The 15,845-nt window shown below is 46.4% G+C and overlaps 1 protein-coding gene across 1 annotated transcript in view; it reads right to left on the bottom strand.

Annotated features, from left to right (window-relative positions):
- SCML4 (Scm polycomb group protein like 4) overlaps positions 1 to 15,845 on the bottom strand; it is a 53,928-nt gene that overhangs the window by 15,632 nt on the left and 22,451 nt on the right. Inside the window, exon 4 of the mRNA XM_021693531.1 lies at positions 15,384 to 15,578. Within this exon, the coding sequence (XP_021549206.1) occupies positions 15,384 to 15,578 (195 nt within the window). The remainder of the gene's footprint in view (positions 1 to 15,383; positions 15,579 to 15,845) is intronic.

Below are 15,845 nucleotides of genomic sequence, written 5' to 3'. Positions count from 1 at the left end.
AGATAGCATCAAAAAAGTGAAAAGATTACCCATGGAATGGGAGAAAATACTTGCAAATCATATATCTCATCAGGGACTTGTTTCCAGAGTAACTCAATAAAAGTCAATAAAAAGAAACCAAATTTGGGACGCCTGGGTGGCTCAGTCGGTTAAGAGGCTGCCTTCGGCCCAGGTCATGATCCCAGGGTCCTGGGATCGAGTCCCACATCGGGCTCCTTGCTCAGCAGGGAACCTGCTTCTCCCTCTCTCCCTCTGCTTGTGCTCTCTCTGTCAAATAAATAAAATCTTTAAAAAAAAAAAAAAAGAAACCAAATTTAAAGATAGGCAAAGAACTTGATGAGACCTTTCTCCAAAGAAGATATACAAATGGCCAATAAACACACAAAAACATGTTCCCCATCATTAGTCATTGGGGAATGCAAATCAAAACCACAAAGAAGTGTAACTTCCCACTCATTTGGATGTTTATAATAAAAAGTCAGATAATAACAAATGTCTATGATGCTGTAGAGAGACTGGAACCCTCATACACTGCTGGTGCGAATATAAAATGGTACAGCCTCTTCAGAAAACAGTCTGGCTCTTCCTCAACTCGTTCAAACTAGAGTCATTCTACGACCCAGCAATTCCACTCCTAGGTATCTACCAAGAGAAATGAAAACATATATCCACACAAAAATTGGTACATGAACATTTACAGAAGCACTATTCATAATAGCCCAAAGATGGAAATAACCCAAAAAGGCGATCAACTGACGAATGGATCCACAAAATGAGGCCTATCCACACAATGGAATATTATTCAGGCATAAAAAGAAATGAATACTGATGCTGCTACAGCGTGAATGAGCCTTGAAATATTCTGCTAAGTGAAAGAAGCCAGTCACAAAAGGCCACGGATGAAGTGATTCCACTTACATGAAATGTCCGGGACAGGCAACCCTATACAGACAAGAAGTAGATCAGCGGTTGCTGAGGGCAGAGGGGCAGTGGGGAGAGAGGGTGCTGGCTAAAGCGTATGTGCTTTTTGAGGTACTGGAAGTGTTCCACCATTGTGGCTGCACATTTCTGTGAATAAACTAACAACCACTGTGTTGCACTCTTGTATGATAATCTCAATAAAGCTGTTTAAACAATTCCCTGCAGAAGCCTGGTGCTGGGTCTGAACACATTCTTAAGAGTGTTACACAGGCAGGTCCGGCCAACACCGCTCCGGCCGCCACGACACAAGTAAGCTGAGCAGCCTCAGTGTACGCATGCTCTGTGCTTTCTGCTTTGTGGCCCGGGGATGCTGCAAGAGGTCTTCAGGAACCTGGAACTCCGCACCTGCTCCTTGATGACCTCTACAGCATCTCTTCCATCTGGATCAGAAGACGGCAGTAGGAAGATTCTAAAAAGGCCCAGGCTACAGAGCTATGTACGAGGCTGCCTCCCGAACGGAGTGAGGAGAGGGAGACAAACACTGAGCACCTACTATGAGTTAGCACCATTCCAAGCCAGTTAGCAGTAAGCTGTCATCATATTCCCTTTACTGGAACGTTCTCAGTACCTGAGATACTAATCCCTTCTGTGTCCCTAGTGGCAGGTGCCTTGCTGTATGTGAGGAAGCTACTCAGTGTCTGGCATACGGAAGGCACTCAATAAATAGCTATCAAGTAGACAGTTGGGCCACTGTTAGCAGTGAGGCGGCCATTACACAGAATACGCCTTACAATACAGATTAGAAAGGACTCTCATGGATGCATGATAAACAATGATAAAAAAAGATCTAACTAAAACATTTATTCTGTTTATTAAATATTTTAAATTGAGATTAAATACGTCTACGTGGGTTCTGATAGCGGTAAGGTAGAGAATGCAGACAATTCTCCAATCTGCAATATAGCTGGAAAATACAGATGCGGATGAAAGATCATCGTCCTCTGACGACGTGCAGAAACGTGGAACAAGGGAACATGGACTTCATTGGTTTAAAAACTGCTGACGACCATGAGTGAGATCAAAGGTAATAAAAGCCAGCTTCTGGGCTGGGATCCAAATGAATTCATCAAAAAGTAAAACCGACTTAAGAGACCATCAGGCAACAGCCCTCTACCCAGCACAGGATACACCCATTATTCCAGAGGCAGAGGGTGAACAACTATGGAGATAGATCGGCAAGCCCCCCACCGCGGCTCTGCTTAGCCTGTAGCTCCCAGGAAGCCTGGGAGTGAGCAGCATGTTCAGGTGCACACACTAGGGTGCCATTCAGAGTTGATGAGACACATCTGCTCAAACCTGGTTAAAACAGCCTTTTCCTCACCTTTATAAATACAGGTGCTGACACATTATACCGAAGTGTAAAAATGACTGATATCATGCAGGCCATCATCATTCACCTACAGGACCGGAAAAGGGACTGCACAGAGCCCAGCATTTCCCCAAGTGGCAGGTGTGTCCCACTGGTGGGACAGCGCATGATTTTAGGAGGGACTTTGGTGTATTCATTTCCTAAGGCTACAGAAAATACCATAAACTTAGTGGCCTAAAACAGCAGAAATGCATTCTCTCATAGTTCTGGAGGCTGGAAGTATGTAATCAAGGTGTCGGCAGGGCCGTGTTCTTTCCTCTTTTTTTTTTTTTTTAGATTTATTTATTATTTATTTTGGAGAGAGAGAGTGGAGGGAGGGGCAAAGGGAGAGAGAAACTCAAGCAGATTCCGTGCTGAGCATGGAGCCCAACATGGGACTCGATCTCACGACTCTGAAATCATGACCTGAGCAGAAACCAAGAGTCGGATGCTTACTGACTGCACCACCCAGGTGCCCCAGGGCCATGTTCTTTCTTAAGGCTCAAGGGTAGTATCCTTCCTTGTCTCTACCTAGTTGCTGGTAGCCAACAATCTTTCACTGTAGATATATCCCTCCTATCTGCCTCCATTGTCACATGGCATCTTCCCTGTCCCTCTGTGTCTGTTTCCAAAGGTCTTAGGAAGACATCAGTCATTGGATTAGGGCCCATAATCCAGTATGACCTCATCTTGATTACATCTGTAAAGACTATTTTTTTCTTTTAATTTAGAGAGAGAGAGAGAGTGGGGGGGGGGGTGGGGAGCAGAGGGAGAGGGAGAGAGAAAATCTTCAGCAGGCTCCATGCCGGGTGCGGAGCCTATCTCACAACCCTGAGATCATGACCTGAGCTGAAATCAAGAGTTGGATGCTTAACTGACTGAGCCACCCACTCGCCCCAAAAGACCCTATTTCTAAAGAACGTTCTATTCACAGGCAGGAAGTTAGGACTTGAAGGTGTATCTTTTTGGAAGACACAGCTACAGGGGAACATTATTTTTTATAGTCATGTACTTTAGTGGATAGCAATAAAATAGAATTAGCCCATCAAACTATGATTTCACTGATACGGTATCATTGCTTAAAGTGACTAACAGCTAAAGTTAAAAGAAATGAATCTGTTTAAAGGAACATCTTAAGTAAACACTTTTACAATTGTTATATGGACATAGCAAAAATTGTGAAAGGTGGTGTATTAACCCTGGAAAGCACTGAGTTAGTACCAAGCCCTCTTTTCAGGCTGGGTGGTAAATAAGGAAAAATAAATGAGCCTCTTATTTAAAAGCTTCCTGCAAGAGACTTTACAATCTCCCTCACAATTAGCTCATTGTACTGCAAATCTTATCGCCTAAAAGTTCCTCCTTACATCTACCCCCAATTCCTCTTGCTTTAGTTGAAATGATGACTGCTGGATACATCACCTTTCTACTATTCAACACTATGAAGTCATCAACATACAGGAAGAGAAATTGTGGGTATGCAGAACTCTTAGGAACTAAGAATTTCACTGTGTGACCATGGATTATTGGTTACCTAAAACCACCATTTAAAGTCTGTAAAAAGAAGGACCAGATCCGTACCTGAGGAGGGAATTGCACTTTTCAGCGGTTTTGTGGCTGACTGGTGAGTGAACACCAGATGGGGCCAGCAGTCCTGGGATTGCCAGGCACGAGTGCCCCGTGCAGATCCAGCCCCTGCGTACAGACTCATGGCCAACCACGGGGCGGACCTTTTCTCCCTGATTTCTTAGAAAACTGCTTCTCATCTGAAATGAGCTTGTCACCCTGGCACCTCTCATCAAACAAGAGGATCCAACCCAGCCTCCATGTAAGGCCATTTAATCTCTGTGGAGAACATGAGCTCAGCAAAGTGGGATAAGGGAGAGGGGTCTCCTGCACTTTCTTCTATAACCTCCCTGCCTGTATCCAAGGGACAAAGGATGCTGCTTGGAAAATCATTACATCCTCCCTCCAGGAAAAGGAATAATCTGCTCTTGGACTATCACAGGAGCAGGCTTAAACAGAAAGGCAAACACACCCATGGTGCCATCCAAGACGTCTGCCGCATTTTCAGGGTTTCATGTCTTGGGAACTTTTCAGGGTTTAATGTCTTGGGAACTTTCAGGAGAGCCTGGTGTTCCTTTTTCACCGTTGCTGATAGGTGAACTACGTTTTCCCCCAGCCGCTGTACAGAAAGCCTGCCCATCAGTGAAGCCAAAGAACACTCGAAGAGTTCAAACCCACTCGAGCCTCAAGGGATAGCCATTTGCTTCTGAATTTGAACTGTGTCTACGCCTCCCTGTCTGGGAAACAAACTCGAGGGTCAGGCATGTGTGGGCGCTTCCCTCCTCCCTCACCTCTGCAGAGCCTTCCAGATCGCCCGCCCGATGAAGCCCCGTTGCCGCTGCAGCTCTGGAGGGTCCGGCAAGAGCACCTGGAATGTAGAGAAGGTCCGAAGAGAAGCAGGAAGAGACAGAGGGACAGGAAGAAGAAAGCCAAGAGCCAGAGAGAGAAAGTCCCAAAGCAGCAAGAGCAGCACAGCGAGGAAAAGGGGGGCTCACATGTATAAAAGTGCAGACACTCCTGATGGAGTTTCAGTTCAGGCTGCGGTTGACCCTTTGTCCTTTAGGACCCAAGACCGAACTGCTCAGAGTTAAGTGAACCTGGCCTGTTTATTTTATCAAAAAAAGTGAAGCCGGCACTTTACGTAGGTTCTTTAACCAAATGAAGCCCTGAAAAGCAACAATACGGCCATCTGCAAAATTAGTCTCAAATAATACCTATTCGTGCAGTAATGAGCCCCAAATTCCAGAGTCTTAGAAACGATTCTTTTTCAGAATGGACAGTTCTTTCCACGCCGCTCTTTCACGCACGCGCACACCCCCACCCACACCCACCCACACCCCCCCTCCACTCCCCACCTTATTTCCCCACACCAGCCGTGACTTCTCAGCTGAAGGAGCAGCTGCAGCACACAGTGAGCCCTTTCTATAATGGGCGCGGCCACCTCCCCCTGGGCTGGGAGCCACTGCCTTGCTCTGGACCCACTGCCCGCCAGTCTGCCCAGGCCAGCGGGTCACACAGCCCTGCCCAGGCCGGCAAGAAAGGCAAACCACTGGGTCAGTGGCCAGAGGGCTCCATGTGAGAACAGCTTGGCTTGGCGGCTTGACGAGATGGCAGCTGCACAAATCCCAGCCCTGAAGCCCAGATTCTGAAAGGAAGTAGCCCCGTGGGCCCCCTACTCTGCCGCTCCAAGAGCGACGGTGAACCAGGTGCCACCCCCGGGGGGGTGGGGGTGCAGCCAGGAAGCTCCGGCTGCAGAGAAAGAGCTACAAGCTATAAGCGGGGAAGCAGAGCGCAGAAAGGGGCAGGAGGGAGGAGACCCCGGGAAACAATAGCAGGTCCCCAGGGGGGCTGCCCTTCCCCTGCTGAGGGGCCATTGTTTCCTACCTTGGGTGGCGGCCTCCCGCCCACACCCCTGCTCCTCTCCGGCACCCGGGTGCCCAGCACGTGCTCAGTGCCGCGGCGGGAGGCAGAGACCCTCTAAGGACTTCGCAGTGGCAGAAATCAGCAGATTTCCTCTCTGCCCTCCAGGCTGCCTCTCCCTGAGGCTCTAGTGGAGGTTTGCGGACTTTCTTTGCTCAGGCTCAGTCCCACCCTGGGTCTTGCTCAGATAAGCTCATCACGTTTTCCCTCAGGGCCCTCTGTGGCCTCCGGTCCCAGCCTTCCCGGTTCAAAGGGCACCAGGCCACACCACCTATGAGGCTTAGCATTTCATTCGCTTCAATTAAATTTTCCATTAACTTGGTCTCTGGCCAGTATAGATTTTTCCCTTAAAGCTTGTCTCCAAGTTCAGATCACTCAGCCCTCAGAATCAACCTTATGACTCCTCTCTGGTCCATTTAAGTACATTTATATATTTTCTCCCCTAATGAGATGCACAGAAACCAGCCATAATTTTAATGCCTGACACCTGAACTTCGGCAGTCCTCTCAAATGTTTCTGGTTTGCCTAAGACTTTGTTCTAAGTCTACGGGTTGATTTCCTTCTGTGGAAATTTTGCCCAAACGCAATTTTGCCCAAAGTCAGCCGTTTGGGATAATGAATGCCCTTCCGGTCTCAAGAGGAGAGCTGGTTCCAGAACACTTTCCATATGGTCTTTCAGCTTTGCCATGCCTCTACTCCAAGTTCTTATGGCAACTCCTAACAGGTGGGGGAGGGCGAAGGTGGGGGGCTCCTTCTGCAGCCATGCTCTGTTTCCTCAACAGCCCCACCCTTTTTGGTCTTTCTAGAACTTCAGGGAAATTAAAAGTGGTCCTCAATCAGGAAAATGTTGGAGTGACCAGAATAGAGGACACCTTGTAAGTTTTGGTTCTAAATGGACATCCTGACTTTCAGGGTGGCTCATGATACTTTCCAGGATTCCTAATGCTAGGAAAGCAAGCTGCCATGTTGTGAGATGCTCTGTGGAGAGGCCCGTATGGCAAGAAACCAACAGCTCATGGGAAACCAACAACCACATGAATAAGCTAGGAAGTGGATCCTTTCCTAGTTGAGCTTCGAGAGCCTGGTTTGAGACCTAGAGCCAGGGGACCCAGTTAAGCTGCACCTGAACTCCTGATTCACAGAAACTGAGATAATAAACGTTATTTTAAGCCACTAAGTTTTGGGGTAATTTGTCACACAGCAATAGATAACTGATACAGTTCATTTCTCTTGACTCTGCATGTCAGTTTGGAAATTACAGTGATTAATTCAGTCACAGCTAGGTTGTATCTGCCATAGAATACCTGTTCAATTCTCTGCCAGAAAGTTTATGGGATTTTTTTCAGCAAACGGTTTACTGTTTATGTATGAGACCCAGACACTACCCAGTAATAGGAGACAGTTCATGAAGTTTATCTCAGAGTGTTATATAACGACTTAACTGGAACATTGATGCATTTAACAAGAATTATTGAATACTTACCTTGTGCTTCCTCAGTATCTACAGGACTCAAAAGAGAACATAAACATAAGCCTTGCACTGCAAAGAGGTTCAGCAAATTACTGAACATTGAAAAAATCGATTTTAAACTCCACAAAACTCAGGCCTTTTTCATGAGGTTATATTTTTCCCCTTTAGCCCAATTTTTTAAGATTTTATTTTTTTAAGTAATCTCAACACCCCACGTGGGGCTCAGACTTACAACTCTGAGATCAAGAGTTGCACACTTTACTGACTGAGCCAGCCAGGCGCCCTACCTAGCTCGGTGTTTTAAAATATATACAGATATTATAATTTAATGAATGATATAATTGGAAACACAATAAATAAATTTTCCTGAATGAAATATTGACGCCCAGGGGCAGAACTAAGATTAGGAGTCATACCCTGGCAAACACTCCCCATCTTATGCTATAGGAACACTAGCTGGGCTTCCCCTGGACCTAGCTGTCTGAAAATACAGGAAGGCCTTTGTATTTGCTGCAGACCTGGTAGACACTCCTCTTTGAACTTTTCCATCAAAACTTTCTCAGAGGATTCTTTTTTATATATATATTTTTTATTCATTTATTTGATAGAGAGAGAGACACAGCGAGAGAGGGAACACAAGCAGGGGGAGTGGGAGAGGGAGAAGCAGGCTTCCAGCTGAGCAGGGAGCCCAGTGTGGGGCTCGATCCCAGGGTCCTGGGATCATGACCTGAGCCGAAGGCAGACACTTAACAACTGAGCCACCCAGGCGCCCCTCTCAGAGGATTCTTAACACCTGAGCTTGGTATTGATACTTTGTTCTCCTCCCAAATGACTCTCTTTCAAGCCTAACAGAACAGCGCATTTTGTTCACATGGCCTCTGGCTGTGACAGGGCGAACATAGCTCTGAGATACTCCAATCATTGACCTGCACTGGGAGACAAGCAGCTACAAGGGAATCTGGTGTAACACACCTTCCTTCGTTGTTGTGGGGGTTTTTTGTTTGTTTGGTTTTGGTTTTTGCCTCCATCATTCCACATATTATTTAAAATACTACGTTGAGGGGTGCCCGGGTGGCTCAGTTGGTTAAGTGTCTGACTCTTGATTTTGGCTCAGGTCATGATTTTAGGGTCATGAGATCGAGCCCCGCATCGGGCTCCAGGCTCAGTGAAGAGCCTGCTTGAGATTCTCTCCCTCTCCCTCTGCCCCGGCCCTCCAAATAAATGAATAAATCTTTAAAATAAGATACCAGGTCAAACTATGCCTAATGTCTGGTGGAGCAGGCCACTCTGTGTGGGTTTTGTAAAAATGAGAGAGCTCTCTTGATGTCTGGAGTGATGGGCTCTGCCTGTCCTGTGGATGTAACCCTGCAGGGATGTACCCAGAGCCCAGGGACAAGGATGAAATGCCCCTTAGGGCCAAGATAGGAAACCCTGAAGGAGAAAAGAGAATTGATATAATTGGAGTACAGTCTCTGCCTGGATTTTGCTAAATGGTGGTTGGGGTTTGTTTTGTTCTTTTACATCTTTGTGAGACGAAATGACACAGGTGTACCACAAGCCATTTGTGAGCATCCATTGAGTACAGTCGGGCTTCTGAGCCGGGGGGGTGGGGCACAGGATGTACACCCTCCCGAGCAAGTGTGGGGTAATAGGATCCTACCGGCAACTGGCTTGGGAGGGAAGCAAAGGGTCAGGGAAGAGAAGACCTGGGTTCAGTCTCCTCCCCACTGTGGCCTTTCTCTGTGGCTCTGAACAAGTAGCCTTGAACTTGCGGGCTTCAGTGCATCCCAAATGGGAAAGCTCACTAAATGTTTGCTGACTAAATGGATGTTTCTATGTCAAATAACTCATGGCACTTGATAAACTCTCTTTCCTTTTAGAAACAAACAATCTGGGGTGCCTGGGTGGCTCAGTCATGATCCCAGGGTCCTGGGATCGAGCCCCACATCAGACTCTCTGCTCGGTGGGAAGCCTGCTTCTCCCTCTCCCACTCCCCCTGCTTGTGTTCCCTCTCTCACTGTCTCTCTCTCTCTGTCAAATAAATAAAATCTTAAAAAAAAAAAAAAAAAAAAGGAAGGGGCGCCTGGGTGGCTCAGTTGGTTAAGCAACTGCCTTCGGCTCAGGTCATGATCCTGGAGTCCCTGGATCGAGTCCCGCATCGGGCTCCCTGCTCAGCAAGGAACCTGCTTCTCCCTCTGACCCTCCCCCCTCTCATGTGCTCTCTCTCTCTCGTTCTCTCTGTCTCAAATTAAAAAAAAAAAAGGAAATAAGCAATCTTTCAGAAAGATAGATATTCCCTGTACAGTCATTCTCCATAGAGCTATCATATTAGATAAATTTGCAGTTCAACAAGGAAGCCGACTTGATCTCTAAAGGCTGGGTACATAGGCTTAACCATAATGGAGCACTTAGCATTTAGCAAAATCCAGGCAGAAACTGTGAATGTCTGTTCCGCCACTGGGTTCCTGGTGCCTGGCTCAAAGACCACCAGCCAAGGATGAAAACATCAAGCTTCAAAAACAAAAGTCCTTCCTCATCTCCCACCCCTACCATCTGTGTATTGAAAAAGCTACTGGAGAAAAAGTAAACAGTTTGTTCCCATCGTGTTAAAACTTCAAAGGGCAGGAAACCAATCACTAAATTAGATCTTGCAGAAGAGTTCAGCTATCACATTTGTGGTTTCCAGAGATCTCCCCTACTCTTGGTGAGCAGACAATTTGTTCTGTTGTGTTGCATAGAATTCAAGCCATAAATATTTGCTACAGATTCGTTACATCTCAGGCTCTGCTCCCCAAATTTATCCAGCAGGGAGATGAGATCTGGTCCAGATTCTTGCACTATAATGCAAAATTAAGTGCCACTGAGGATGTGTAAACATGGGTCTGGGAGAACAGATAGACGTCTCGGGATTCGGGGAAGCCTAAAAGACGGCAGGGACCCTGCTATGGAAGGTGGCCAGGCCACACTGGGGACTTGCCTGTCGTCGTTCTTGACTTTCTTTCACCCTTCTCACCAGTGCAGCAAACCTCCTCTTTCTCACCTGGATTTGCACACCTGCCACCTTGCCTGATCCCTCCACCCCTCTGCTCTCCATGGGCATTGGATCATCTTCGGTGGCAACACTTATACGGGGGCGGGGGGGGGGGGGACGGCACATTGTCCTAGTGCAAATAGACGTATTTTACTGAAAACCTGAATAAATGATACATTTCCCCAGGTGAGGACTGTGCCAGCCCACGCTTTATCATTCAAAGTGTGGTCGCCGACCAGCAGCAGCACCAATCCATCTGCGCACCTGTTAGATACACAGACTCTCCGGCCCCACGCCAGCCCCACTGAGGCTAGAATCTGCACTTTAACAAGATGCCAGGTGGTTCCTGAGCACATTTAAGTTTGGAGAACACTGGCGAATGTTTATTTATAATTGAGGGCTTTTCTTTTCAATATTCAAAGGTAAGGTAAAATTTCCCTGTGATCATCCCATGGTTTCTGACAGAAGCGCAAATGTTATCAAATCCACGTTTCTGCCTCCATTCTCCTAAAGCACCGGAGAGCTGTTCTACTTCCTAGAACACACACCACATGTGGCTGTCAGGTAATAGAACTAAAGGGGAATGACCGAAGTTTCTGATTTCAAGCCAAGAACTTTACCTTCCAGATGGGATTCAGGCAGCCGAGTAGGTAGTCTGGTTTTCCCCAGACATAGGAGAAACATCACAGAAGAAAGTTTCTATCTGAAAGCTCTGAGGAAGGGATGTGGAAGATGTCCTCTCTCTGTTCCAATGTGACCTGCTCTGTCTTGGTAGCCTCACTTTCACCTCTGGGGGGCCCCTCACTGGGGCTCCTAGGACACCTGCTGCCCAAAGCTAGCCGCTGCCACCTCCAGCTGTGACATCTTGCTCCTACTTCTCTTCTGGGTTACCGACGTCCCCCCTCATGGCCCTAACAAGTGGGCATCTACATTTGTCACCAGTAACGAGGAGGTCACTACCATTCAAGCAGTCCCTTCTACTTCTGTAGCTTTGACTTTTCAAAGTTCCTTACAAATACAACCCCACCTGACTCCTAAGGGACCTATCTTGTAAGAGTTCCACCTGGGTCTTCAGCTGCCAAGTTCTCTACCTGGGACAGTAGTCCTTAAATCCACGCTTCTCAAACTATAATGTGTCTTCAAAACACCTGGGATCTCTTGTTAAAGAGTGTGGGAGGGCCTCTGAGCTTTTGCCTTTCTCAGGTGATGAGGATGCTCCTGACCAGAGTTTGAGTGGCAAGACCTTAGGTTTAATTAAATCTACCACCAGAACCACCGAGAACAAATCTGTATGACCCACTGGATCAGAAAATGATGTCCATTTTCAGAAAATGATGTCCAAATCATCCATTTTTTGGCCACAAACCTTGTTTCTTTGATAGTTCCTTATGTGTCATGGTTTTTCCTTTTCTTATCGTCTGATTAACTGTCTTCTGGAAATGCTCTAATGAACATTGACAAACCCTGCAACCGTGTGGCACCAAGCCTGATCGGTTACAGCTCTAACTGAACAGCACTTGGGCAGAGAGCCACCTGGTTCAAATGAGCTCAAGACTGTGCGGTCGTGTTTAGGAACGATGTGGTCCTATGGAGGGATCTGGAGCCTAAAATCAACCAAGGCCTCCATCCTTTCCCTTTTGTATGTGCCCTCCTTGCCACAATAGGGGGCAGGATAAACTAAGTCTTCATTTGAAGTGATAATAATTTGATGTGTGACCTTTTAAGGGAAATTTGGCAAGGCAATCCTAAAGAGGCGATGTCTTAATCTAAAGGCAAACTCTCTACTGGTGTCATCTTAGGCTCCATGGCAGATTGGTGGAAAAGACATGTGGCAAGGGGGCCACTTAGAGCCTACAGTGACATAGCTGCTGCTTCTACTTTCCCTGAGGCTCCCAGACACGTGAGATGCACTGAACTCAGTTCTGCAACACCTGGGGCATGAGAAACAATGTCCACAAGGTTGGTTGATTGGGAGCAATTCATTTTTTCAAATCAGCCATGGGCTAGGGAGGGGCTCATGAAGACAATTCAAGTCATTGCTTCCAAAGCAAGGACAGCTAGGAAGGAAAGCACCTTTTGGCTAGAAATAACTGTCCTAGTCAAGGGAAGAAGTGAGGCAGCGACATTGCTCCAGGGAAAACTCTGGAACTTCCTCCAGCATGGTGAGCTTGGGAGAGAATACGGTGGAAACCAAGACAAGAGTTTCCTCAGTAATCACTTAAGGAAAGCTGAAGGGGGGTTCCTGGGACAGGATGTTAAAATGAAACAATTTTAGTTTCAGTTTTCATTGAGGCTGCAAGACAACAGACACCCCAAGGTAAAGTATGCACATCTTGCAAAAAAAAAAAAAAAAAAAAAGACGGTGGAAAGCCAGTTTTATACCTATAGGTGACCACCTACATCCAGCCTGCAAAAGGAATGTAGAGGTTGAGAAACAGGTTGACTAGAAGATGAATTATGGAGAGAATTGTCTAGTGTATTACGAAGGGCTGCAGTGTGGCCATGTAACTAGCTTGATATCTGTCCGCGGAACTTGAGAGACACACTGGATTACTGTTTGATTCCCATGGGAAATCTAAAAGTCTGACTACTCTGATGGCAGAACAAAAGAGAGGTGACTGCAAGGTTCAGCTGCATGCCCAGAATTTGTTTGGACAAAGGATGTGTAGTGTTTGTCAGGGACCAAATGTGGGCCATCAGAAGAGAGAGCTAAAGTAAGATCTTTGGGGCGCCTGGGTAGCTCAGTTGGTTAAGCATCTGACTCTTGATTTCAGCTCAGGTCATGATTTCAGGGTTGTAAGATTGAGCGCCGTGAAAAGCCTGCTTGGGATTCTCTCTCTCCCTCTCCCTCTGCCCCTCTCCTCCTCCCTGCCCACTCTCTAAAAAAAAGTAAGATCATCTTAGATTCTTTCTGTGGGACTGTCTGGTGGCACAAGGGGACCTCTGAAGAAAGAAGCTAGAGATCTACCTGCAGATTTGGGGCTGTGGAAGGAAGTGACCAGGTAACCAGCTAGAGAAGAATTATATTTGTCCATGTCAGGGAAAGTGCAGGTGAAAGATGGCAGGGTCACCAAAGTGCCCATGTAAGAGCCCTTAGGATGAAGACTCAGCTTTAAACACCCACCAGAACTTAGGAGTATGATGCCAACTCACAGCAGGATTAGTCAGGTAAAAACTCTCCTACCTCTTGCCTCTCCTGTCCTCTTACTCTGGTCATGAAGGATTCGAAATGATTACTAGCTAGATATGGGAGGGGGGCAAAAACACAAGGTTAGGTGTGAGGTGGAGAGAAGCCAACTGGCCTGAAGCAGGTCTGAACTGGGAATGGGGAGAAGTTACATCTTTGATTGAAATTTAAAGTTTGATTATTACACTGACCCAGATATATTAATTATTGACTAGAGAATGTTTTGTTGCCTGAAAGGAACAAGAAAAGTCACAAGATTTGTCCAAAATTTCATCCATGGATAGGAATGAAGTGGTCTCACAGGATATATTTAAAGAAGAATGGGAGACATGAATTATGTGGCTTTATGATTATATCCTATGGGTCATTGCTTGTTCAATGTAACGGTGATTCAGTGGATTGCAAAGTGAAATCAGACCATTCTGCTATTCTCGTTGCAAGATTCACTAGAAGATTCGTTAGCTTTAGGATATGTTCCTGAGTCAGCTAAGGCTTATTCATACTGTCAGAACCAGAAGGAGCACTGTGCATAAGCAGCCCCAACACCTCATTTAGGAAATGGAGGTCCAGAGATAAGAAAAGATTTTCCCAAGCTTGCACATATAGAGACATCAAAAACAAACAAACGAAACAAAACAAAAACCACAAATGTATATAGTGTCTGCTCACATAGACCATATTTAATTAGATAGCTTTCATTGTGAAGGCCAAATTTCTTCCTGATTCCCAGGTCTCAGGGAGATTAATGTAAAATTATAAACAGGGTTCTTGACAGTATCTAAAAAAAAATTTATGCTAAGAATCTAGATTTATCTTTCCCTGCTGTCCTCTTAAGTTTAAAATATAGCCACTCTTACTATAAACATCTTTTTGTTGAAGACTCTAAGCCTATCTGTGAGCACATACCTGCAAATGTATTCATTTTTCATCATCTGTAGTGGTCACTCAATACCTCAAAAATTTTCCCAAGCTCATGTATCTGTCTTATCACAACACAAGATGTCACATGGTGCTTGGAATAGAAGAGTGTTCAGCAAATGTTTGTAGAATGGCATAATGACTTGATTCCAGTTTCACTGGCTATGTGTTCTTTATATATCAACAATACTGCTTCCAGAGAAAGAAAAAAGGCAACATTTCTGGTCATTCTTAGGGACCTGGAATCCAGAGCCTAAAGTCATGTTAACTTTTTATGGATTTCCATAACTCAGGGCTGCTAAGTGGAGGTACCTAGCCCTTGAGCACACAACATGTGGCCCTATATGCCCTTACTGACCTTCCCACCAGCTTTCCTATGCTGAACTACTCTGCAACAAAAGGCACTCAGCCCTGGGATCACTTTTCATCCTGTGATGAGAGAGAAACACTAACTCTTATTGAAAAACATATTTGATTCATGGCCTGGTCAAATCCCTGTAGCAACAGACACTCTGTTTATTGACATGGGTGGGTATCTGAGGCCCCCAGGCATAGATGAACATAATCCATTTCTTAGCCCTAGTTTCTTCAGGATGTCTTAGTTTCTTAGTGTCATAGTCTTTCAATGACTCAACAATGATAGATAAGTGCCCAAGAGTCTAAATTAGAGGAGAGTGAAGAAAGTAATTCATTATATGTGATGTGGCCTCATTGTCTAAATTCCAGTAACATAAGCCTAAAACTCTAACATCAGCTCTCAGTAGCTGGAGCAATCTCTTACCACTGCAGCCTGGGTGGAGACTGTCTAGGTACCCTCAGTCCTGGCTGTTCCTGACCTCTGCTGGGGTGGGGGCTGGCAGAGAGGCAGCCTGGGAGCCTCCAGCAGGAGAACCCTCGGGAGCTCCCGGGGCAGGAACACCTGGGACCACCTCAGGCACAGGGAAGACAGACGGACAGAGCCTACCTGACTCCATCCTGCCTTCCTTCTTGTCCTGGGCTTCCTCAGAGCCACCGGAGCCCCCAGGGAAGGGCTGGTGGCTGAAGAGGTCATCACACAGGAGGCTTCGGCACAGCTTGGCGAGGAAGCGGAGGACGTAGCCGACGCTGTTCACCACAGGCAGGCTCCGCAGGTGCTGTTTCCCATCAAAGGACGCCGAGACTGGAAAGCCACAGAGCCAGCAACTCAGAGTGGGGCACAACAAAGCCACAGGTCCGTGGGAGGAGGTTTTCGTTTGTCCAGCTGTGCTTTGTTTTTAACTAAGCTTTATTCGGATTTCACCTGTTTCTCCGCTCAATGCCCTGTTTGTGTTCCAGGATCTCATCAGGAGCCCACCCCGGGTTTAGTTGCCAGGTCTCCTTAGTCTCCTCTGGCTTGGGACTGGTTCCCGGTCTTCCCTTGTTTCGCATAACCTTGACAGTTTTGAAG

Source organism: Neomonachus schauinslandi, chromosome 8 (genome assembly GCF_002201575.2).
Source record: "Neomonachus schauinslandi chromosome 8, ASM220157v2, whole genome shotgun sequence".
Lineage (NCBI taxonomy): Eukaryota > Metazoa > Chordata > Mammalia > Carnivora > Phocidae > Neomonachus > Neomonachus schauinslandi.
The sequence above is the reverse complement of the archived record's forward strand: the minus strand, read 5'-3'. Positions and strand labels throughout refer to the sequence as shown.